The following is a 26,280-nucleotide window of genomic DNA, read 5'->3' as shown; positions in this document are numbered from 1 at the left end:
ACGCTGCAGGCTTTGGCTGGACTGCGCTCTCAGCCGGATGCACAGAGCAGCCCAGACATGCCAGATTCTCCTCACTGAGACCACAAGGTTATTGGGAATAAATCAGGGCCAGAAGCCGGGGGCAAGGAGCAAGTTAGGCCGGGGCTAGAGGTTCAGAGCACCTGAGAGCCAGCTCCTGCCCGCAGCCCCTGCTCCACTCACGGGGCCTTACTTCGGGCTCAAGCTACAAGCTGAGAGTAGCTGGAACCCCTCGGGTGACCCAGGCCAGTGCCCCTCCTGCACAGGGCCCAAGAACCACAGCGGCCGCAGGGAGCAGCACCCAGACACCTGACAGAGCTGGGGCTGCCCTGAGCCGCCTGCATGCAGCAGCGCTTGATGGGCTCTCCCGTGGACTGTCCGCTCCTCCATAGCCCTGCGTGGCCCAGCCTACACCTGAGCCGAGCCACCACCCCGGGGCCCTGGGGCCACCCCCCAGCCCATGGCCCAGCCGGGCCCCCCCCCCCACATCACCCAGCCCACAGCCCAGCTGGGCCCTGTCCCCGGGGCCTGGCGTCATCCAGCCCACAGCCCACTTCCCCTGCCCTCTTGTCCTACGCATGGAATTAAAGGGGACTCCCTCAGAAAAGACGTGAGCCAGCAGGGTGAGGATTTCAGATGTCAGGGATGGGAAACTCTGTTAACTCCATCGCACCCACTCGGTTCAGGGCCCGGCTCTCGACAGGTGTCTTGCCCAGGACAGTATTAAATGACTCAAGCAGCTGGGTTTCCACCCTGTCCCCTTGACAGCCTGGGTGCATCTGGCTGCCAGAATGCTGGTCCCAGACAGCCACCCTGCATTTTACTTCTCTCCGTTTCACCCTGTTGCCGCTCCTCACTCTCCTTGGCGCACACTGTAGGGCCCCCCCCGGCAGGGCTCACACCCCAAGCAGCTGTTGACAGGTTCCCTGGTGTCAAGATAGGAAAACAGCTGCTGCCACCAGAAGTCCCTTCAGCAGGCCGTTAATCTCCCCTCCAGCCCCTGCAGCCCTGCTCCCATCTCCCTTCGACACTCACGGGTCTCAGCTGCTGAGGCCCTCGGACCCAAGCGCTCCCCAGCCACATCTGCATGTCCAGCCCCAGGTCTCCATGTCGCTCCCTGGGGGCCGCGCTCCTGCAGGGTGGGTTATCAGAGCACATGGCCTTTGCCCACGTCTCTAGTCTCTCGAGGCACCTTTGTATTGTGTCTCCGTCCTCAGTGAGGTTTGCATCGCTCTCCAGTTTAGCATCACATGCCATTAATACTGTGAAACCCAGCAAACCCAGGCGACGGCCCCTGTTCTCTCTGCTGCCCCATGGTCCCAGCTTCACAACCACCTCCCTAAACTTGATGATTCCCTGGGGGAGGGAGGGGTGATTCCCCCCCCGCCCCAGGTTTCAGCCCAGCTGGAGCAATCACCCAGCAGAGCTGTTACCTGAGAAGTGGTGGGGGTTGGGGGGAACACATGCAAAACACCCTGTTGCACTGCCCTGTCCTAGCAGCACCTCCGGGCCACCCCCTAGTGTACACGGGGCACTCTCTGCTCCACAGCCTGGGTCAGAAACACCATTTCAATCCAGGCCAGCGCACCTGGGATCTTCCACATCCCCCATCCATGCCCCTTCCACACAAGCCCATCATCCCCCAGAGTCTCAGCAGCAGCTGCTGTCCGGGACCACGGGATACACCCCGGGCACACACTGTTGCCACTCCCTAGATCTCCACTAAGTGGCTGTCCCATCCCCACATTACCCACAACCCACCTTACTCTGGGCTAGCTGCTGATGTGACATGAAAAAGGCAGGTGCCTGGTGGAGCCCAGTGGAAAGCAACGGCACCGAGAACGGACCACAGCGAATTCCCAATGTAGAATTCCTGCTGGACACCAGCAGCAAGAGCCTTTCCCCCGTGATGGAGCCTTTCCTCCCATTTCCAAACGCAAACGGGGAGCTTACCCCGGCGGAGAGACCCAGGCAGAAGAGTCACCTCTCCTCTGCAAAAGGAGGTCTGAGACCTCCAACCCCTCCTTGAGTCCTGGCAACAATCACAGACGCTGCTAGGTTTAGTCAACAGGGAGCAAACCCAGAGAGCGGGGCACCTCCAGACTCAAAATGCTGGATTTAAAGTCCAAGCTGGCGTGGATCTCTGGCAGATCCACCCCACAGGCAGCATGGACGGTGGGACAATGTCATCTTCCCTACGCTCACACGCCCCGCCAGTAATGCAGAGGGAATGAGCCCCCAAGAACACAGGTTCCCCCCACCCCAAAAGAGGTCAGCCAGCGAAGGGACGGACGGCGCAGGAAGGGTTCGAGCCGTAGAGATGGGGCGGGGGCGGTGCCAGGTGAGCAGCAGAAGTGCGAGAGCAGGGGAGAAGGCTTGGTACTTACCCCAGCCGGGAGGAAGGGGGCCCAGAGGATCATTGTCAGATGGGGCGCCAGATGACTGGAGACAGCAGAGGGGGCAAAAATACAAAACAACACAGAGATTATCAAGAGTCGGGAGTGAGATGAGCAGGGAGGTGGGGGCAGGCTCCCCACTCTCCTCTCACCTCCTATCACTCCCCAACTCTCAGCACAGGGAAACAGAGCCTGCTGCTAAGGAACTAAAAACAACTTGCAGGCGCTGGGTGCAAAGTGCCCGCACTAAACCGCGGCTGGGGCGGCGGGAGAGAGGAGCAGGGCTTGCTGGAACGCCCAGCTGTGCGCGGCTGCTCTGCTCCTGCTGGCCAAGGCGACTGATACCACCACCACAGTTACACCTCCAACCTTCTCCAAGAACCACACACAAGAGGGGAAAAAATAGCGCAGGCCTTTCCAATGAAATCATTCCCACAAGCCCTGTCCACGCCCAGCGCTTCCTGGCTCAGCCTGCAGCCTCCCCCGCCTCCCCCTTCGCAGCGGGTTGTGAAAGCGAGCGGCAGCGTGCGAGATGCACTCCAACTGAGGAAACATTCATGCCTGCACAGACAGGCGTCTCCCTGAGCCCCCTGCACGTCCCCACCCCCAACAGGTCCACTGCACAAAGCACCTTTATTCTGGCTCAGGGCGACTGAGCAGCCTGAAGTGGGGGCTGCTGGCCTGGCACTGTTTAGATTAGCCCCCCTCCCCAGCTTTGCTGGGAGGTCTCCTGGGGATGGCCCGCCAGACCAAACAGGCCAGGATTCAGGAGAGTGGGGGGCTCAGCATACACTCCTCAGCGTTAAATAAGAAACATATTGTTACTAAAATGGCCTTTTCATTTCCGCTCCTAACGTTAAAGTGTGGGCTTTGGGGGCTCACATTCCGAGGCAGGCCCCGGATCCTGAGCCGACTGGTTTGAGGAAGGGAGCAGCGCGCCATGCACAGAAACCCGACTGGAGCTCAGGGAAACACCACGGCATTGCCAACCCCTTCCCCACCCCACGGGGAAAAGACAGAGGTCCACGCACGGCTTCCATTCTGAGCCACGGGGCTGCCTACAGCCCGTGGTCATAGGCACGCGGCATCTCCTGCTGCCTGCTGACGGAAGGGCACTTGTGTCAGAGGGTGCAGGTGAACCTGAGGGGCCATGTGAAATCCCAGTGGGGTGAGACAGGACACAGGATTGGGAACAAACAGAACCCATTGCAGCCAAGGCCCTTTCTCCCCACACACAATCTGCCGAGCAGGGACTGGGGTGAGCAGGCCATGGCCACGCTGAGAAATCCTGGCTCATGCGGCGGGCTGTCTCAGCTGCCCCTCCCTGCTCAGGCAGACGCACAGAGCAGGCTGCCAGAGACCCAGCCGAGTCACGTCTGGAGGTATCACCTCACTGGGACCTAAAAGAAACTCATTTGAACAAACATGGCAGCGCGACACAAGCAAAGCCTAAAGCCGCAGGAGCCAGCCCCCACGCTGCTCCCAGCAATGCCCACATGTGTGCAGCGATGGGGAATGGCCAGGCTGCTAACAGCCAGCAAGAGACCCAGCTCCCAGGGGCAATACAGAAGCATAGGGGAAAACTAACATAGTGCCCAGTTAAATCAGCACAGCAAATGCTCCAAGATTGCCAAGGGCAGGAGCCCACGGAAAATCCCCAGGGCAGGGCCACACAGCCCAGCAGAAGAGAGCAGCTTCTGGACACAGCCCTGTCCCCATCCCATGCTGCCGGGCACAGAAGCCCAGAAATGCTGCCCTAGACAGAGGCCAGCGATACTGAGAAACCCGGGCCACCCGCATGATCAGGTCATGCCAGCCTAGCGCAGCTGCCTCTCCTGCCACACAGGCAGGCCCAGGAGGGCTCAAGCCAAAGGCCCTCTGGGGATGGGAGCTGAGCAGCAGCCAACACTCCTGGCAGCAGCATTGGAGCAGCAGTATCATCACTTCATCAGGCTAAATCTGGAGCTGAAGTCCCCCTCCGCCCTGCCCAGCGTCCCGGCCGGGGTGCGGCACAAAGAGCTGGCACGGCTGCAGTGCAGTGGCTCTGGGGACCGTGCGGAGAGCGACACACTCAGAACCCAGGCAGTGCCCTGGACTGATGGACTCCCCGCCCCACTCATCGCTTGGAACCAGCGCTACCCTGGCAGCCCCCGTTCCCCAGAACCCTGGATGAGAGCAGTGGGCATGTGGAGGGCAGCCCAGCAAGCTCACTGAAGGAAAGGGAGAGCCAGGCTTGGAAGGGAAGGGAAGGAAGAGACCACCTCGACCTGGGAACCCTGAGCTGAGAGCAGGGGAGGCAGGTTGCTCCACGCTCTAACACTGCCAGCACACCACCAGGTGGATGCCGGGGCCATGGCCAGCTGCACGGGGCATTTCTATAGCTCGACAGCTCAGCCTCTTGGCTCCCTCCGTGGGGAAGAGAAGTTCATTACCCAGAAGCTCTTGCTTTGGGGGGGCTGTTTTCCCACAACGACCCCATGCTCGCACCTGGGAGCTCTCGCTTTGGGGACCCCATGCTCGCACCCGCGAGCTCTCTGCTGCTCCTGGCAAGGAGAGCAGGCCCAGGCACATGTGCCATCGGAGCAGACTGGAGGGCTTGGAGCAGTGAACACAGGAAGTGGGAGAGGTTCACACTTCTTCCCACAGTCACACCCCTGCGGAGCCCAGAGCCTCGGGAGAGCAGCGCTGCCCAGGGTTGAGACCTCCTGTAAGATCCAGGACTCAGCAAGGGGCTGTTTGACAGGCGAGTGGTTGGAGGTCCTTGCACTGGGGGGCAGAGGCACCCTGGGTAAACGTCAGTGCACATGCCTGATTACTCCAGTGGCGAAGTCTGTGGCCTGCCAGCTGCTGACCTAGGCCTAATCCGCACAAGTGCTGAGTCAGCTGTGGTCATGGGTGCTCAGCAGGGGCAGAGGGTGGGCTTGGGGACTCACTGGCTCTTCCAGAGAGCCTCCTCTCTGCAGACTTCTCCAGCCAGTCACTATCTGACTCTTGAGATAAGCAGGGAAGGTCCTGCTCAAAGGGGATAGGAGCTGCCAGAGCCCAGACTCCGCTCTCAGCAGCTGCTTCCCCCCAGGGGCTAGGTGAGAGATCAACGTCCCACAACAAGAAGACGTGGCCATTTCGTCCAGCTCAAGCCCAAGAAAAGAGGCAGGGAAGGCAGGAGGCACCTGCTGAGCAGAGCAGCACTTAGCCCTGGAGCTCTTAGGGGTCTTTGGCCCGGCAGCTAATGCCTCAGCACCCAGAAAGGGGAGTCGCCAATACATTCCCTTGCCTTGAAACTGGTCACTGGGGGCACGAGGCCAGTCTCCTGGGACAGAGTATGACCCCACTGCCCTCAGCGCTGCCCGAGCCCAGCCACGCCATTCTCCAAACACAGGTTCCCAGAGGGAACTGCCTTAGCTGGAAAAGCCAGGCGCAGCTGGGCTCCGAGCACCTCTCTCCCCCACCACGGATCCAGTTCACAGAACGGCCTGAGCGCTGCATGGCACCCAGAGAGACCTGCAGCCATCCCACCAGGGACAGCTCCATGACACCCTCGCCCCAGCCAGGCACAAGAGAAGGCCCCAGGGACTCACAGAGGAGCTGAGGGCGAAAGCAAGTTCCTTTGCCATGCTAGTATCAACCCCATCCCGGGCCAGTGGGAAGCAGCTGAGGTCATTTCCTGCTGCCTCTGCTCAGGACAGCATGAATCATTAGGCTGGATATTAGCAGAAACTTTCTAACTCTAAGGTTTCAGAGTAGCCGCCGTGTTAGTCTGTATTCGCAAAAAGAACAGGAGGACTTGTGGCACCTTAGAGACTAATCAATTTATTTGGTTAGTCTCTAAGGTGCCACAAGTCCTCCTTTTCTTTGTTCTAACTCTAAGGGCAGTGACGCTCTGGAACAGCCTTCCGCAGGAGGCTGTGCAATCCCCGGCACTGGAGGTTTCTAAGACCAGGCTGGACAAATGGCTGTCAGGGACAGACTAGGTTCACTTGGCCCTGCCTCAGCGCAGGGGGCTGGGCTAGGTGTCCTCTCCAGGTTCCTTCCAGCCCGACAGTTCTATGGATTTTTTTAAAAAGGGAATGCCAGTTCCCTCAGGGTTTCTTGGCTCCCTGCCTTGGAGGCAGCAGAGGTGTTTGTGGGATCTTCCCAGCTGCTCCACCCCCTGCTCTGAAGTTCCTGCAGTTCCTGTCCTTTGGAGCGGAGCAGAGCAGATCAGGGCAGTGGCTGTGAGTCAGCTGGAATGGCCCTCTGAGGAGTGCTGGGCTCTGGAACTAGGAGACGGGGCTGGTAACTGCCTAGAGAAGTGCCCAGTACAATGGGCAGACTGCAGTGTGGAGAAGGGCCCTAGCAAGCCGTAGCTGGAGAAGCCTGTATTGTCACTGGAGACCCTGGAGGCTGTTTGGGTTCCACGTCACCTTCACTGGTTAGCAGATCTGACAGACCCTCACTCATCATTCCACAACTACAGCCAGGGTATGGCATGGATTCCGCACATGCTGCTCGGGGAGGGCCGATGAAAACTGCTCTATGGTCCCACCCCTTAAGAGGAGATGTCGACTTCCCTTACCTGGTACAGGAATCTTTGGCTGAACTGCTGCATGGCCCCTTGGAGCTGGTTTCGCTGCGTCTGCCACTGCTCGTAGTTTCTCACATACTCAGCTGTGGGACGCTGCCAAGTGGTGGTCCTGGTGTTGTGATCCACATAGTAATACCTGCCCCGGTCGTCCACTCGCTTCTCCCAGCTGGAAACACCGCAGAAAGGACTGCATTACAGATTATAGTCACCACAAAAGTTTTTTTTCTCCTGCTGATAATAGCTCATCTTAACTAATTAGCCTCTCACAGTTTGTATGGTAACTTCCAACTTATCTGTATGTGTGTATATATCTATATCTATCTATCTTACTATATATTCCACTCTATGCATCTGATGAAGTGGGCTGTAGCCCACGAAAGCTTATGCGCTAATAAATTTGCTAGTCCCTAAGGTGCCACAAGTCCTCCTGTTCTTTTCACCCCCGTAAAGATACTCAGCTCTCCCCGACACGCTCTCTCTCACACCCTGCCACCTTAGTTGACCGTCAGTCAGCATGGCTTGGCTAACACATTGGTATGTGCTAGTCTGGGTGCTCCGCAGATGCTTATGGTTTCCCCAGGGCTCAACCTCACAAACTGTTAACTTCCAGAGTGCTCCAGTGCATGGCTGGAAAGAAAGGGAGGCAGATCTCCCTGCCCCCAGACGTGGGATGAGCCCGCATGGTCTGTGATCTCGCACCGCAGTGCACGACAGCAAATCAAACACGCGCTGCCATCATCACACAGCCTGACCGCTCAACCCTAGGCCGCGGAAGCAGCATTCGTAATGAGCCTTGGGATGTGCCCCTGGTTCAGAGCGGTCCCCCAAGGGGCACTGGAGAGATAACTGGAGTGCAACATGTCGATGGAACAAACATGGCAAGTCAGAGGGATGGAGGACGACGATGGAGATGTTTAAAGGGCAAAGGAAGAATGTAAAGCTCCCCTGCTAGCAGAGAAATGGCTTCTCTGCACTAGGTGCCCACACCGCAGGAGTGGCTGGTGGGGGAAGGCTGACGTGCCAATCAGGAAAGTTTCTGAAGAAGAGAGAGGCCCAGTGTGTGACAGGGTCCCAGCCGCTCCCTTGGTGCGGGGCCTGTGGAATGCGGTACCCACCTGGGTCCTGAGGTGACTCCCCAGGACACGCCAGCACTGCCGAGCTGTGGGACAGCTCCCCTCCGCGGGTCCAACCATTCAGCCCTGAGCCACTGCCCTTGCAGCTGAGTCCAAGGCAGCAGAAGATGCTAGATGCTGTTCTGCTTTCCAGGCTCCTAGATACAGTCTGTGGTTTCCCTGTGAGGGGTTCAGCCAGGGGCAGCAGCCAGTCTCATGGCTGACAAGGATTCTTGGCCACGATTTACCACAGTTACTTGGTAACTCAGAGACCAGGAATGTCAGAGGAACAGACCCTCCTTCCTAGGAATTCAACCTTCACAACTGTCAGATGGGCAACCAGGTCATCACCCAGCCTACCAAGGAACAGGAGGAGGTCCCTGTCAACAGGGCCACAAAGCCATGGGGAAGAATTATCCTAAGGTGCTAAAGAAGTCCCATGCGGAAAACTCTTCTCAGGCTGAAAGGGACAGTTTGTGTCCTGGACACACAAATTCTCCTACTCTGAGGGCCTTCGGGATGAGCCTTCAAGCCCATCCCAGCTGGTGCCAAAGCAGACCCAGAGAACCACTAGAACTGAGGCTCCAAGACCAGAGACTCAATCAGATGGTGGCGTTCCTGTGCCTTGCAGAGCTGGGTCGCACAGCGTCCCACTGGTACCCTTCGTCTCGCTGTGCTGCTTTGGAGCAACTGGGATTAGAACAAACACCTCCCCTGGGGTGTCAGAGATGGGCCCCATGGGTTATGGTACCCCCACCTGCCACTGGAGCGGGTTGCTTAGTTGCCTCAAACACCTGCAGGGCAGAAGCTGTCTGAGGCACCAGGATGAAGCAGAGGGCATTAACAGAGGATGTGCTATGGGCTGAGCTTTGGCTCTCAGCAGCATTTCAGGGGTTACTGGTCTCCAGACTCACAGGCAAGAAAGGAATTCAGAGACGATCTGGGGGAGCAGAATGACAAGAGCTGTGGTGGCCTCGCGTGTCCCAGCAGGACCGTCACTTTGCACTGAGCTCTAGCCCCACAGTCTCATTTCAAACACTGCTTCTCCTCCCCTCCGAGGAGCCAGCGCTGCCGTCTTTACACGGCAGCTCTAGTCTCAATCAGACTGGAACCTTCACTCCCCAGGGAACGAGATTCCTCTGGATAGGACGACTTCAGCACCAGGGGACACGAGAATGGCAGGAGTCATGGTGCCTCTTTGCAGATGTTGTGTTAAGCTGGGTAGCGTTGCTGAGTAGTTGGATGACAGGAGCTGTCCAAGGAGAATCCAGGTGCTAAAGGAAGTGACACTGGTGATTCCGTAGGTGTCCTCCCTCCCCGCTCCCCCAGGTCCACAGCACCATGCTGGGAAACTGAGTCAATGCTAAGAGGGAAGAGCACCCCCGACTGCATCACAACCATCACCAGGGGTTTTCTGGGAGAGCTCCCACCCACGTAAGGGCCCGTCTAAACTCGGAGTAGCCTACGAGCTCTGACAAGACCATAGGACAGCAGGTAGGGTCTGCAGAGGTCCAGTTTTAGCAGGAGGTGTTGTACGTAAGTAGGAGAGATGAGGGGTATGGAAGCAATGCGGGAAAGGCCTTATTTCACATTCACATGTACGCTGGCTTTTAAAGTACGTTCACTGATTAGGGTCATCCCAGTCTATATGCAGCCGAGGGAAGAACAATGATTTGGCTTTATCACTTTCAGCTTTTCCACGGCACAGAGAGAAGGAGAGAACCAAAGAGACCTCTGGAAAACAAGGGCTCAGAGGGGCTACAGATAGAAAGGAGCTGAGGCAGCTAAGTATGGACTGGCATGAGAATGTGCCACATCCCCAGGAGGCAGCAACCTGCCTGGAAACGGAGATGTGTCTCTCCCACCGTCTCGCAGCCTGCTGCATACCCAATCCAGCAGCTATTATATCTATCTCAAAAGTGTCTTACCCTGGAGGCAGAGGTCTCTCCCAGGTGGTGGTCTTGGTGTTATGGTCCACATAATAGACCCTCCCGTTCGGTAGCTCTCGCTGTTCCCAGCTGGAAGAGAAAGGCACAGAGGTTGCTGGGATGACTCGTGGGTCAGGAGATCTTTTCCCGGCAGCTGATGGGCTACTTTCTGAGCAATCGAATCCCTGAATGGCCAAGGCTGCTGCCTCCAGAACAGAGCAGAAACCTCGCAGAACATTCGGCATTACACCAATTAAGCATAACAGCTTCCAGAGAGTGGACAGGCATCAACCGCGTCACCCTTACCTAGAGGCTTGAATGAATGTCCTGCAGCTTTACAGCCCCGAAGACTGAAGCCCTCTTTTCACCCACAGCCCAGCACAAGCCTTTCCTCCCACTACACACCTGTGTCTGTGCACACATCTCAACCCCCTCAGAGACACCACCACCACTAGGGAGGCCCAGTCTCAAGGGCCCATCTAAATCCCCACAGCTGAGGCTGCCCCTTAGTACTGACATTTGCTGATGAGATACGGGAAGTGGAGTGAGACCCCTCCTGCTAGTCTCACGTCATGCAGGTCAAACAGCCAGAGGACAGCAGTGGCTTTCAGACATGAGGGTCAGATCTGAATTAGGCCCTACAGGTGAGAAGGCCTGTATCCCATTGCCTTCAGCCAGCCCGGCACCTCACCTCCACCCTGTCTAGTAGCACACTTCTGAATCCCTCATACAGCTCCCGTCTCACCTTGAGGCAGACACATCCCCTCGGGAGAGCAAAGGACAAGGCAGCACTTCCCAGGCACGCCACTGACTCCGCGGTTCTGTATTATTAAGAGTTCCGTTTACATGACAGAAAACAGGAAGCATCTACCAGCCCCAGCTAACCCTGACCTGAAGCCAGTTCCTGAGCAGTGGGCAGACTGCACACAGTATGACCAGAAGCAACTACCAGCTACTTGAATTCATTTTTGCGACCTCTAAACCCAGCTACCAGAACAGCCTTGCTTGATACGAGCAAGAGAACGGCAATTCTCCCATGGCAGGAACTGCCGGGGCATCTCTCTCACGCGCACAGAGCCCTGAAGCCTCAAGATGCTATTCGAGTTGTCCTGGATCCTGCCCTGGTAAGTGAAAGCAGCATCCATTTAAGAGAGAACATTAGGAGAATCCAACATAGACTCAATTAGCCCTCCAGCTGCTCCTGAAATGCTGAGGTGAAGCCTAGAGAAAGCAGGAGATGTTGCTCAGACAATAACCAAATGGCTGGTGTGGCTTTAATCCTTGCAATCACTTGATTCTGGAGCAATAGGCCGAGACCAGTCACTGGCCACAGAGGGTATGTCAACACTGCAATTAAACACTCATGGCTGGCCCATGCCAACTGACTCGGGCTCCCGGGGCTCAGGTCTGTTTAACTGTGGTGTCGACACTGGGGCCAGAGCCTAGCTCTGGGACCTTCCCCCCTTGTGGGGTCCCAGAGCCCAGGCTCCAGCCCAAGCCCAAACATCTACACAAACAGCTCCGTAACCCGAGCCCCATGAGCCTGAGTCACCTGGCACAGGCCAGCCGCAGGCGTTTAATTGTAGCATAGACACACCTTTAGTGTGTCTTCAGCCTTTCCCAGCGAAGGGCAGCTTCTTAAAGCAGTGGTTCTGAAACTTTTTCTAAGGCGATTACCAACTGTGTTTTGTCTTTCGGGGGGCCCCACCAGTCCACGTACAGTCTGTGTGTGTGCGTATAAACTATTCACTATTTTTAATTTTTTAAAAATTCAGACATGAAATAAAAAAAAGGATGACATACAATGATACGCTTTACATACAGCTCCCACCCAGCCCGCTGCTCCCTCTCCCCTCCCCAGCCCAGCCCCTGCTCAGCTCCCTGCCTGGTCTCGTAGACGGAGGCTGCTGACATAGCGCTTGCCACCCCCGTAGCTTGAGGTCCTCACTCCTTGAAGTGAGAATGGAGGTCAGGCTACAGCAGGAGAAACCACCACTTGCTCTCCAGGCTGCCTCTCCTAGGAAAGAATGAGCCTCTCGAAGATCCTTTTATGTGGGAGGGGCCTAACAAACTGACCCCACCCATCACAGATCCCCTCCTAGCCAGGGGGCCACACAATGCAAGAACATCCAATGGCTCAAGACCCCCACCTCCCAGCATCACTTAACTGTCTGATTAGCCAGTTTTATTCTACATATAAAAGGCAAGTGACAGCAGGTTTATGTGGAGTCCTGCGGGCACACGGCTGCTGGGTGCCTGGCCTTATGGAGGGGACAGAAGTAGTTCCATCCTCAGGGTTACATTCTAAAAGGGGTTTGAAACAGGGCACAAATCCCTGGTTTTCTCCCAGCGTAGGAGGCCAGTTAGTGTCAGATTCACACAGGGTTAGCTTCATACACTTTGGGTTTCCCATGTCTGGTTTCTCTTCATGCATTTTTAATGGAAAGCCCTTGAACTTGGGCTCAGGCTGAAATTCTCTCTTGTCAGTCCTGCAGGTCATTGTTGAGAGAGATCCCTTAAAAGACATTGTGTCCCCACATATAACTTGGTGGAGAGGTGGCCCCCCAGGAGAATAGGTCCACTGGGGAAGGGCCTATTTGAAAATGTTGGATTCAGGGTCATTCTCAACCACTGGTCTTGCTCTAACTGGAAGACTATGCATTGTCCATACAAACTGACTGATGGGGGAGAGCAAACTAACCTGCTTTGATGGAGGCCCAGTGCATGAAAGCTTGATTGGCTGAAAGGGGCTGTGGAGGGAGAAGGACGAGTCACATGCAAGACTAAGTGACTGGGGTGGTGATGGACACTAGCCCCATAGACGGGGATGGGGCACATAAACCCTCCATGAGGTGCTTTACTTTCTGGTCCAATTTTATCCAACAACCGAGAGGGAGTCATGTGCACCGGCCCCCAGATAAAATGTCCTCCTGCTGCACTATTGCCCCACCGGTCTCCCCAACCCAGTGGCTCAACCCCGATGGAACATTTGAAAAGCCAAGGAAATGAATACACACAAAACTCGGTTGTGATGCAGCGGGGCTGTTGCACATACAACTGACACAAACCCAGGCACAGAGAAACCAGGTTGACGGGGCAGTGCATGCAGCGGGTGATGAGGTTTTGTGTGTGCCCAGCCCCCAGTAATCAAGTTTGCACATGCCCCTCCAAAGCAAGGACATGAATGGTTAAATCACCTAACTACCTTCAAGCAGTCCTCCCTGTTAAATGCTTTTGCATGACCAATGCCACCACGGCAGGGCTCTGCACCACTGGCACTGGCCAGTCCCAAACTCTGGGAGGGCGCGGAGGACAGGGGAGCTGCCCTCTCCATACCAAAGCTGCCCTGGAAAGTCTCCTTCCTGGCTTAGTACTCAAAGCCAATGCAGCTGGTAATCCTGTGTGCCACCAGGAGCCACCAGATGGACCCCGGGATAGCGTATGTCTGGAGTAAATGCTGGTGTAGAGTAAAAACCTAAGTTGTGGCCTAACCCCTAGAACTAGAATGAGTCCGGGTCCTGAGAAACCACACAGCACGGAGCTCAATTTCCATCCAGCTATACAGCCTCATTGGGCAGCAGCTCTTTACGGAGCTTGACCCTATGTACTGGACTCTGTTAGGCGGATCTGGGGACTTCAGTACCACTTGTGTGGAGCACAGAATCTTGCCTGAGCTGGAACCCTGCCTTGATGGGCCTGGGCACATTTGGCAAGCAGTGCTTTAGAAGCAAATGTGCTTGTCCCTCAGCACTGGACTCAGTCAGCCAGAAGAGATCTAGGCCTGCAATGCTGTTCATGTTAGACACATAACCACTTTGGCTTTTTCAGTTGATGATGCTGGACCTCTGGCACAAGATGTGTGTTGATCGAGAGGGAGATGGACTTTGGTACCACTAATGTCAGCCACAGAACCACGTTAGCATGTGATTCTCCAGAGGTAACCATGCCGAACCCTCAGCAGCAGGCTCTTATTGAGATGGACAGAGCCAGGAACGATGGGGTTCGTGGGAAAGGCAAAGCACGTAAGCGTGCAGCAAGTCCCCAAAAAGGGGCATATTTTGGGAGTTTAATGTACCCACACCCACATCATATATAATCTGAAAGCGTATTTTATGTCCATTTAGATGAGGTACGACGTGGTGCCATAAGCCTGTAGGCAAGGTGAAACAACTGTACCCAAAATGAGAAAGTGTCATTTTTTGCACAATTCCAAAAATGCTGCAACATGACTGAGTACAGCTTCTACGGTTCACATTAATTGCAACACTTAATATGGTTTTTATTAGTCAAAGCTATCAAAAGACAACGTATTAAAAGATTTTTCTATTGGCTTTGCATGGGAGAGTTGGTTTTTTTTCTCCAGAAACGATGAAGCTATTTAATATGTGGCAAAAATGGCAAATAGCAACATTTTGCAATATACTAACATGAAATGTTTTCACGTTGTATATTTTTAATTGTCAAAGTATTTCAAGTGATTACAATAGTTTTCTCTATTTTCAATTGAAATTTGCTGACCAGATCAGTCTCACACTGATGGCTGTGAACAGCAGCAGTAGGTTGCCTGCCCATAGCTTGTACTGCACATTGGGTAGATATAAACGTACATAAACTCCGAATGTAACGCTAATCCATTTGTAAGCTTTTGTATATACAATGTAGCATCTAGTCTGCCTGGTACAAGATTTTAATTTGTAATTACCTATGCATGCAGTACTAAACTTTGAAATAGTCTAGAAACTAGCTTTCTAATTCAGTGACACTTATCCACAGGTCAGTATTAGTGTTAGAGATGACAATACACTGCTTCATACTGGGCTTCAACCACAATGCTCACTAAACAAAAACAGCCATTATGGTACTAACAGAGATCAAATTCATATCTAATTTAGCACAAGTATGTCTATTTGTACAAAATGGTGGTAGTCATGCTAACAGTATAAATTGGGAATTTTACCTCCACAGGGATGTTACAATATATAAGACATGGGGAATACAAGCCCCTTACATCAAAGAGACACTTCATAAACTTTGAAAAATGTGTTCTTTGGCAAGAAAAATCAAGAGAATGCAAAAAACTGTCAAAAGTCACCAGTACTGGCCTGAATTCTCTGATATTGACAGCAGACCCAAGGAGAGATTAATTGTATTGGTAACTACTAAGGTGAGTTTTCTAGTTTAGATGATGTGCCACCAATCCTCTATCACAGGGTTTGCTCAAATTTGGCACTTCAGAGTTGTATTGAACTCAGGAAAGAAAACAGATTAAATCGTATCAGAGAGCATCATCTTCATCTGCTTCTATATCCACCAGAATAAGCACATCCCTGAGCAATTGGTTTGAGAAAAACACACAAGACAGAAACTTCGTAAAACAGAAACATTTGAGGGAACAACCAGTCTAAGGGAGACAGCACTTTAAAGAGGAGAGGTTGACACGTTGTGCAGAATATGTGGGGAAGACTCGATTGTTAGAGACACAGTTTATCAGTCACTCTGCCTTTATTCCTACTTGAGTAAAAACGAATTTAAAGCAAAACCATCTGCTTAGACTGCAACAATACAGTCACCTTATGACACTGCATTTTATCATCTGAATGAAGGCTGTCTCTTATGTGCAACAAGAAAACTCCTCTTCTGTCCAAGCTGCTACAATGATATAAAGCCCTGCTTCTCTTGAAACTGCAAGCTATTCCAGCAGCATATTGCAGGAAAGATTAAAAAAAAAACCACTGCAGTTCTGCGATTTCATTCCATGAACAGCATGGACAAGGCAAGTCTACCTCTGTTATATGAAACATCGCAACATCAGCTGATGCTATCCAAGCTGCTAGTAATGTGAAGCAGGAACTTAAATCATCCAGATTTGTGTAGATATTCTTCCAGCAAGTGAGCCTGATGAAATGCTTTCAAATGAACAAGTGGTTTTGTATAATGCTGCTTCAACCTGAAATAGCCAAAATGAAAGCCTCAAATTACACAATGCTAGGTGACTGTAATTTACAGAGGCAGCTACTTTTGTGCCCCAGTTGGTGCCGGAGTTTCTCCTCTGGTATAATTCAGCCATCAATAAGTATCATCCTTCAGAAGATATTCAAAAAGATGCCTCAATTGCAGTGTGCATAGTACTTAACCTTGATCACCTTGATCGATCGGTCCTTTAGCCCTCATATGTGTTGTGATTGGCACAATCTGTCTTCCATTCTTCTCTTATCCTGGCCTTCCTTCTCCATGGGCAGCCACGCCTTTTCAAGATAAAAACTTCCCATTTCATTGGAGGTCGGCCGAGTGGTCATTTCAGTTCCCGTGGGTACCACTAGGCGACAGCTGCAGTCCATCGATTGTCAGTGAGCCTAGCTATATGCCCAACTCATCACATTTACTGTACCTGCTTTCAACAGCAACATCCTGTTCTCCACTCTGCTGTCTGATCACTTCATTGCGGACTCAGTTGCAGATTGAAATCCCCAGAATTCTTCTTTCCATCGCCCTCTCCATGACAGTTAATTGTTGCTCCTCTATCTTCGTCAGCACCCATGTTTCGCTGCCATATTACATTTTTGGCAGTCCTGTTGAGTTGAAGAGGTTTGCACGTGTTGCCTTGTTGATTTTTCCTTGGAGGACATCCTTGACAGAATTGAATGCACACCAACCTGCTTTCTTTCTCTTTCTCACAAGAGTTTGCCTTCCTGATCGTGGTGCATGTTAATTTCTTGGCCCAAATAGACATATTGCTCAACTTCTTTTATTTGTTCTCCTTTGACTATTATTTGGGCTTTTGGCAAGACATCAGACTGCATAAATTTTGTTTTAGAGCAGTTCATTTTCAGTCTGACTTGGCTTCTTTTTGCGTCGAGTTCTTGCAGTATTTTCTGTACTTTGATAGTGTTTTTGGGAATCAACACAACAACGTGTTGATAGTACTTAACAGTTACAAAATTATCACACCACTGCACACAAGCCTTGCTACACAGCTACACCATGAGTTTGGGTCTCACAATTTAATTGATAGACAATACCTTCATGGATCCTGCCTAAATTATGATGAGGTGAGGCAGTTCATCACTAGCACTGCAAAAACTGAAGTGGAAAGACTCCAGGAAGGTGTGTTCCTTTCAAATGGAATTGTACAACTTTATGCTGGTGGAAATGTCATCCATGAACGAGATGATCATATAGACATCAATGCAGAGACCACTGATGGAAAGAACACCTTCCATTGAATGGCTAGAGTGGTATTTCAAGAACAGGCTGCAGATAGTCCAGCATCACAGCAAATATCACTGAAATGTGGGAAAGAAAAGTTACTTCTTCTCCCTGGGCAAACAGAGCTCTTATGCAGTATGCAGCATTTGAAAAACCTAGAACAAATTCCCCATGAAAAAGTACTTGTGAAAATAAACTCTTGTCGCCTACAAATGAACACTGCACAAGATCTTTCCTGGTGTCTTTTAAGATGACTACCTTGTGGTGTCCTACCAATGCCAAAGGATGTCAATATCATTCACACTCACGGGATTCCATTTTGGGCTGGTTTCAACCACAAGCTGGCAACCAAGAAGAGCAGCCACACAGCAGTTGCATATGCACCAAATGTGGATGCCAAACCAGTTGAGATGACCACAGTCTACACTACAATGCTGAAATGTACGGAAACATCAACAGCAGCATGCCGTTCAGACAATGGATCAGCAGCGGTATGTGTTGCTCAGTAAGTGAAAAACAGGCTCTCCCAAATGAATTTGGTACCAACGTGATTCGCCTGCGTGGTTTTCACACCCTGTGCTGTTTCCCTGCATGTGCTGGGAAATTCTGGGGAGACACAGGATTGCGAGACCTTGCCTGATGTATCTGCAGCTTGTGCTCTGCGTGGCTCGACTCTCACACCTGAGGCCCTGGGTGCTCTGGAACTTTATTAATTTGTTCAGTGCCATGAGGAGGGAGGTGGTACTCGTGTAGTCTGGTTACGGCTGGCTAACATTCAAAAGGTGTTCGAGTCTGAAGACATTGGGTCCTTACAACATGCCATTTAAAAGCTTGATGATGCTGTGACTCAGCATATACTGCCACTACTGGAGGAATTTCAGACATGGACGTATGCCCAGTCTGCTACATTCAAGTTCTGGGATCATTTTCTCCAGGTTATGCAGATACTGCTTCTAAATGTCCATGCAGAGCAAGAGAGTGACTCACAAGTTCCCCTACACACGCAGAGTGCCATGCTTCCATACTTCTTTATAGCAAAGAGGCCCAGCTACACCAGGTGGATACCAGTCTACATGCTTGATATGCTAGGTCTCCCTGGAGGAATACACAGAGCTTTTGAAGCTGGGGAATTTGTTGTGCATCCAACTCCTGGTTCTTTCAATGGAATTTAGGGTGACCTGGGAACAGAGAAAACTGTCATCAAAGGGTAGCCGTGGGATTGTAGCACTGACAATAAAGAAGCCAGCTCTTGTCAGATGGACCCTCACAAGTCCTGAGTGAACATGCAAAAGCTATGGGAGTAAGAAGTGGCCTAACAAGTAGTAGTGTACAGAGTCTGCAAACAAATCTAAGCCTCTGCACTGAAGAGTGATGAAGAGCATGTAACAGATAGCTCTTACCAGCCACGCCATCAACAATAAAACAAACTATTTGACCCTGAACTATATCCAGAGGGGCTGAATAGATCTAACTGGATTGTATGTAACATCAGATGCACAAGAGTCTCTGTGGCTAACAGTAGACGTTGGTGAACAACAAATTAAGAAATTTGTGAGAGATGCACTTGATTCTGATGGTACACGCAGCTTCTTCAGCCCAGTCAAGAAATCTGGCATCAAAATATTTGCTGAAATGCCCAAGACCACCAAATTTAGGTCTAGCAAGGAAGGGACAATTACAGCAGCTATCAGTCCAAAAATTGTTTTCCTGTCCTTAGAAAGATGCAGAGATGATGTTTCAATGGCAACTGTTCTTAATCACCCAGTAGGACCGATGCCTGTGTCACTCTTCCACGCTGATGGAACAATGAAAAGAACAGAGATGCTAAATTAAGATATCTGCTGGAAGCTCAAGCTGACAGAATCCATGAGCTAAGAGCATGCCACAACGGAACTGTAGGTCAGAGATGCGATGGCTGTCACACAAATAATGGCTGGAGATAAATTCCACACACTCGATTAATTGGCTGCTGAGTACTTGAGACAGGTCCTAAAAGGATTTCACAAAGCTAATTCTGTAATTAAAATCTTTGACAGATATGACAACAGTAACTCTGTGAAAATTGCAGAAAGACAGCGCCAGACAGAATCTAAGGTTGGATGCAAGAAATACCAGGTGATTAGTATTCTAAAGTTTCTAAATGTGGCATCCAACAAGCAGTCAGTCACCTGTAAAATTCCTCCGTGAATATATGATTCAAAATGCCCCTGAGGTTGCAGAAGCACACCCAACACAAACACTCCTTGCTGGAGTCTCTTCCAATGGTGAAGCACCGAAGTCCATCACCAGTAGAGGTGCTGAAGCAGCCTAAGACTTGTACAATATTAAACCGAAACTGGATACAAGGATGCTTCTGCATATTGTATGTACCAACATAGCTTTTCGGTCTCTTGGTGTCAAAGGAACAACAGAAATTAGGTCACCTGATACGGACTCCAAAATGGAACACACAGATAGCATGTGGACGGAAACAGGCACCACAACCAGCAAAACTGCAAGCAATTTGTGATGCGCCCAGTCCTGATCTCTGCAACATACTTCCTGCTGTATGCTCATTAACAGGAGGACTCTGTGTCATCCCTGTTTATGTTGTCAGAACAAAGGGCACTTACCACTTCAGAGGTCATGCCAAATTGGGAGACAGTATTTAACAAGCCAGAATTTCTGCAGCAATGAAGTTGGTAACAGTGTGTATGACCAGGTGAGAAAGAAAGGGAAACCCACAGAGACCTGAAGTGCTTGCGCATCAATCTAGTCATCCAAAAGGACAAGTCACTGTATGTTGACCATGTGTGGACAACCATGCGTGGACAGTTTTGAAGAGCAAGTCAAAAGAGGATCTTAGCAAACAAAGATTTGGGTGTCTTTAAACTTAAGTAACCCAGATATTGGATGACTATTGCAACATGGATGGAAAAATGTGGATAATAAACTACTTCCTATATTCTTCCAAGACCCAATGACATCTGAGCTTCCACAAGGCCGTATCTGTGTCTGCACCAGTAGGGATCACTGCACAATCAACTGTCAGTTTGCAGGAAAAGCTGAGACAAACATCAATGTAGCCAATCAGAAACCAGCTTGTTCAAAGATTTTTTTAATATATTTTAATTAAAAAAAGAAGATTTCAATTGGCTGGAGCCTGTTTCCTGGGCCAATCAGAATGCACTTCCCCCCAAAAAAACTGTCTAGAATGCAGCCTGCAGCTGTTACTCTAGCATACAGTCAGGACAAGAGGTAAAACAGAAAAATACCGTCCTAATGAAGTGTTGTGACAGAATCATAGTCTCAGCTGCAAAGAAGTTAGTGTCTGGGTTTTGCCTATGCATGTGCATTGCATCTTGTGCCCATTCTCCAGTCCCAAGCCCAGGGATGAAGCTTTCAGTCAAACTCCCCCAAGAAATGTGGGCAACTTATTTGCAAGCATCCCCCTCTCTAATCATGCTTCAGTACGTGTCTGGTGGGAAAGCACCCGCAGCATTCCTTCCCTTCCGAAGAGCAAGCTGATCGTGGTTTTATCCAGGTACCCTGCCACTGAGAGTCTGCAGCGTGTGGCACGCCTGCCCCCACTGCACACCGGTATAACTCTGTTCTGGCTGCAGGAAATGGCTGCACCAGGCAGTGGCTGCAGGGAGCAGTGGCCGGTGTGAAATGGCAGTGCTAAGGTAACCTGCAGTCCAAACAAAATGCCTTGCCTTATGTAAGAAACCACAGTACCATGCCTTCTGCCAGACAGCATAATGTGCCTCTTTGTGTGCGCGAGACAGAGCTGTGTATACATGCCGTGTTAACTAGCACTCCGTCCCCAGTGCAGGATCATCACTGATAGGAACCAGATGCAGGAGTTGATGACTCCAGCTGCCTTCCCATTCCATTATCAGCCAGCTGGGAAACCTGTGAGTTAAAGTGGGGTCCCCACCCCAAAAGTTTCCAACTCTACAAAGCAACTGCTCTCATACCCACACGTACCCTGGCTCCCTTCAAGTTAATCACGTGACAACAAGTCTAAGCGTAAAGCCAGGTGGCTGTAAGGGGACGGATTCTGGGCGCTGCTGGATCTGGAATTATTCAGACCACCTTCCAGTATCCTCCAGCCCCTAAAACAGACTCCCAGTCATGTGCATGAGACTCCTCTGTGCTCACCACATCTGGTGCAGATGTTTTGAGACAGCCATCTGAGCAGAATAAATAGCTCAATCCCCACATGAACCTGGCATCTGTAGATTCCATGTGTGTGGTGGGAGTTGGGGAGAGAAGGAAGCTCCAAGCATCCATCAGATAAAGATGGGAAGAGCTGAGACCCCCCTCAGGGCTGTGAAAGGGAGTGGACGTGGGGGAGATCATCCTACTGCATCTCTCCAGGGATCAAAGGAAGTGCATAGAAAAGCCAGGGCTCCTGCAACAGGCACTCAACCCCCTGGAGCATTCTAAGCCTGTGAGAGTGACATGGAGGCCCTCGGACCCACCTGCAATGGCATGATGCTCAATAGCAGGTGGGGTCCCAGATCCCCTGTAAGCAGAAAGCCCCAGAACTGTTATGCATGCACTCAACACTCCACCCCGGTCAGTCACCCCAGCCACCGCCCGGCCACCATGGGGCTGATCTGCACTCTGCTCAGCCACATATGCGAATGTCTTGCTACCAAGCCTGAACCTACCCGGCTTTGTCTGGGTCCCCTTCTTCCTCTGACACTACTACCCACATGGACACAGCTGACTGCTTCTTCAGCTCCCCAAACCACTAGCCAAAGTCATTCCCAGCAACACGCCAGCGTGGTAAGACACCCAGAAATGCACCTCCCCAGATCAGGGCCTAATAGAAACCCCCGGCCCCCACAAGCCCATTTGCACCAGCTCTGGTTCGCGTACCTCCACCTTTTTCCCCACCCCATTTTAGCCAGGAGCACTGCCAAGCCAGAGCAAGACTCTGCGGGGAGAAAGGCTGGTCTAGCCTCTCTTGGGGCAGGTCTCACATTCGGCCACTCATGCCCTAGATCTCTGGTTCCTCATGTGCTCAGAACCACCACAAGAGACCCCAGAAAACACTCCACTCCCGCCCTGCCAGTGCAGGACACGGGGCTCCATGCTGCGCAAGCAGGCCAGTGACTGTTCACTCTAGCTTACCACAGCACTAGTCTGTAACTCCAGTAACAAGCCCAAGCTAGAGGGTGAATCATTTTACCCCCTGGAGAGTCTCTGCCCAGGGTACAGATAGGGAACGGCCCAAGCTGCAGTGTGGTGGCCCTTAAGGCCAGTGGGTGCAACAGGAGGGGATTTGATGCTGCTGTTCTTCCTCCTTCCTACCCCGACCACAAACAGCAGGTTGAATATTTGCCGCCCTCTCTCCCTCCGACATCCTGGATTCTCTGCTCCAATCACAGAGAGAAACAGGAGCAAGAACGTGCTGTTGAGCCAGGGAATGGACAGCAAATTAGCCCATCCTCAGAGTGGCTCCATGGGGCCATGGAATGGGTGGCTGAAAGAGCTGAACGTGCTAAGGAAACCTCCCTGCACCCTTAGGGACTTCCATAACTCTGTTCATGAGTGGCACACGGACTGGGCTGGCAGTCACAGCCCACTCACACCAGGAAAGAGACAATGCCCCAGGTCCGCCCTGGAGAGTGCTGGGGCGCAAGGAGGAGATCTTCAGTCTGACCAGAAGGAGCAGTGAGAAGCTCCAGATCCTGCTGGAATAAAGACTTTTTTCAGAGCACTGGCCTTTTCCAGCTGCCTGGAAACAGGAAGAGCCCAAGCCCTGAGAACAGTAACCCTCACACACCCCACAAAGACACACTGAGCTGTTAACCCTAATTACCTATGACTGACACATGAGAGAGGCCCTGACCTTCCAGGCACTGGCTTAGCCAAAGGAAAATAAACACTTACTTCACAGGAAATGCAGGAGGCCATTTTCCCCTTTAACAACCCCCTCTTGCTGCGTTGCCTGAATGTCCCAAATTTAGAGAGAAAGCTTTCGCTCAGACTGCCCTCCTGCATCCTGGCCTGGCCTGGCCTGGGCTGGGCTGTACGATGGTCTTGCAGCTCACACTTTAATGTAATTTCCAGAGCACCCCTCTCCCAACTGCCCTACTACTGCGGGGACTGCAAGCACCAAGTCCTCTTCCCTTCTGCTCTGAAGATTTTCTACCTCCTGCTGTTACCTGTAAGTCTGGAAAGGCCCAGGACTGGAGAGAAACCCAAGAACAGAGCTCTCTCTGGTTTCACCTCCTGTGTGCATCTGTCAGCACGCTTTGTCTGGTCAGACCCACTGTTTCTCTGTATAGCAGCTAGCATGGGAGACCCCAGCTAAGTGAGACCCCCCACTCCAAACTGACAGAGGAGCAGGACCCTTACATGTTTCTAAGAGTTTATTTTAAAAAATGTTCAGGCCCTCTTGTTTAAAGGGAGCTCTCTGGAAATTTCCCATCTCTTTGTAACGTATGTGTCACAGACACCTTCCGTCCTGCTCAGGAAGAGCAAAAGGCGCGGTTCCGCCCTTGGGGACCTGACAGCAAGGGATTTGTCATGTTGCCGCTGTGTATAGCCCCTGAGAACATGAAACAGATACAGCCTTGGCCCACCCCCTGCTGAGGGAGGAGAGGTCAGTCCCCACATACAGCCAAACACAGATGCTGTCCATGGACCAGGTCCAACGTCACAGTCCGGCTGCTTGTCTGTGATGCTCCAGAAAGTACCAAGGGCCCCATGTGCTTTTTTGTTTCCATAGCCAGCCTGGCAGAACAGAGCCCCACCCTCCAACACAGCTGCTCCTGCAGGCTCAGAGCAGCGGCCCAGACCACTCAAGTTCCTCGGACCCTCTCTGCACAGAGCTAGCCTCACTCCCCCTACCCCAGCCACAGGAGGAGCAAGCGCCATGGTGCCCTGCCCTGGGAATGGGCCACACCGCGTTCTGAATGGGCCCGAGGCTGGAGACAGAGCTGCTTACCCGGGTGGTAGAGCTTCCAAGGCCTGCGCTGCAGGCCGAGGTGACTGGGTGCCCGAGGCAGGGGCCGGCTCCTCTGGCTCCCCAGGGACGGATGGAGCAGGAAGGGTGGGGCTCTCGTTCGACACTGCTGCAGGTGGCGAGGTCATGCCCACCACAGACCTTTCCTCTTCAGTGTCGGTGGCACCAGCAGAGTCCCCATTCACTGAAAATGCAGAGGGCAGAGTGATTAGGGCTGAGTGAGGAGACCCAGGCAGCCGTGGCTGATCTAGCCAGCCCTGATACGTGCACAGCCCCACCTCCTGAGGGAGAAGGGAAAACGCACCACTACAGCCCTGCTTACTGACGGCAACGATTAGCCTCTGCCCCAGGTTCACAGGGAGCTTGCAGCCATCTGCAAAGGGAGCTTCGCTGTTCACCCAAGGCTGGGGAGCAGTACTAGGGCCTCTGCTTCTCTGCCAATGGCTGCCATCCCCTGCGCCTCCTCTGTCTGCACCAGCCGGGTTGGACAGACAAAGCAGAGCGTGTGGGAAACAAGGGTGCTCACTGTCTAGCATTTCCCCTGCAGGCTGCCAGCAAACTTCCCGGCTCTAGGGGCACTGGGTTAATTCAGGTGAGGAGCAGGGATCCCAGGAGGTGCCCTGCGCCTTGGGAAGGGCTGACTCAGCAAGTCCGACAGTGCCAGTAAATCCGACACTGCCGGACCCCAGTGAATACTCAGCAGGAAAGGAGCAAACCTCACAGGTAATGGGGGGCAGGAAGGAAGACAGAAGTGGCAGCACATTAGCCTGCAAGATGCCCCCCAGCGGCTCCACCCACTGCCCAAGGCTCTGGCCTTTCCTGGCTTTCTGCTGGGGGCAGGGAGCACCCACTTCCCTGCTACTCCCTCACAGGCCATGCCTCTAGCAGCTGCTCCTCCTCCTCTGCACAGGGAGGAGTGCAGCCACTCCTGGACATCGAGTGCGCACACGTGCTCACATGCATGACAGCATGAAGGATGGCAGCTCCCCTGTGCACATTTGCCAGCCCCTCGCCTTGACGCCTGTCACTCTGCTAGGACTCAGGGGAACCCACTTGACCCACGACTGAATTCTAAGTGTAATGTGTGACCAAAGCCAGGCCACAGGCTTCAAACGGGTTCCAAGAGTGAAAACAAGCAGCAGCTTGTGACCCATGTTGATCCAAGTCTAATTCTGGGAGAGGGAGCCCCAGCCAGTCCCTGCACCTCAGTCCCCACAGGAGACCCCTTCACTCACAAAGAGAGATGGCTTCCACACAATGGGTAAGTCAGTAGAAATCCCAAGAGTCAAAGCAGTGGCCGAGTTACCATGGCCATGGGCATCATTACGCCTCGGAGGTTACTTGTAGGCCCTAGGCAGATTCCTAGATGCTCGTAGATACGTACTACCTAAGAGAGCCAGTTCTGGAGAGATTTTACAGATACTGAGAACGCCCCACAGCTGCACATTGTGCCTGAAGTTCTGTGGAACCCTGGGCTACAGTGCAGTGGGACAGGGGTGGTATGAACAGGACAGCCTGCATCTCACCGGCTAACCTTCTCAGCAGGCAAGGAGCTGAGGCACCCAGGAGGGCATTAAACTACCACCACCAGGAGAAGGTGGCAAATCATGTACAAACAAACTCAGCATGTTGCGAACAAACTGAATTGATACAGCCAAGAATGTGAAGAGAAGCCTTTCAATCATTCACATACCAATGCTAGGAATCTGGGAAACAACCAAAGAGGAATTGGAAATTCTCACTGACAAGAATAAATTTAATAAAATTGGTATCGTTGAAACCTGATGGGACAATTCATAAGACTGTAATGTTAAAGTCACTGGTTACAACTTGTTTAGGAAGCACAGAGTAGGTAAAAGGTGTGTGGAGAGATACTCTGCATTAAAGACACAATTACCGGTTTTAGAGTGACTGATAACTCAGAACCACAGGATCCTGAATGTGTATGGCTACCTACCTAACACAGCACAGAAGGGGGTAGTGGTCTGTTACAGGCCAGGGAACAAGAGGAGTTAGGTGTGTAACAGGGATCAGAAATCATAACCTGGTTCCATTCCATATGGGCAAACAGAGGCGTCTCCCAACCAGCAAT

General features: G+C 52.2%; 1 protein-coding gene across 3 annotated transcripts in view; it reads right to left on the bottom strand.

Moving 5' to 3' along the window:
• Positions 1 to 26,280, bottom strand: part of WWP2 (WW domain containing E3 ubiquitin protein ligase 2) — a 93,635-nt gene that overhangs the window by 16,745 nt on the left and 50,610 nt on the right. For all 3 annotated transcript variants that reach the window (XM_073308344.2, XM_073308346.2, XM_073308347.2), the window contains 4 exons: positions 24,171 to 24,372; positions 10,019 to 10,108; positions 6,970 to 7,144; positions 2,406 to 2,460 (listed from right to left, as the gene is read on the bottom strand). In XM_073308344.2, coding sequence (XP_073164445.1) covers positions 2,406 to 2,460; positions 6,970 to 7,144; positions 10,019 to 10,108; positions 24,171 to 24,372 — 522 coding nt within the window. The remainder of the gene's footprint in view (positions 1 to 2,405; positions 2,461 to 6,969; positions 7,145 to 10,018; positions 10,109 to 24,170; positions 24,373 to 26,280) is intronic.

This window comes from Lepidochelys kempii, chromosome 12 (assembly GCF_965140285.1).
Source record: "Lepidochelys kempii isolate rLepKem1 chromosome 12, rLepKem1.hap1, whole genome shotgun sequence".
Lineage (NCBI taxonomy): Eukaryota > Metazoa > Chordata > Testudines > Cheloniidae > Lepidochelys > Lepidochelys kempii.
Note: the sequence above shows the minus strand (reverse complement) of the source record. Positions and strands in the feature narration are given on the sequence as shown.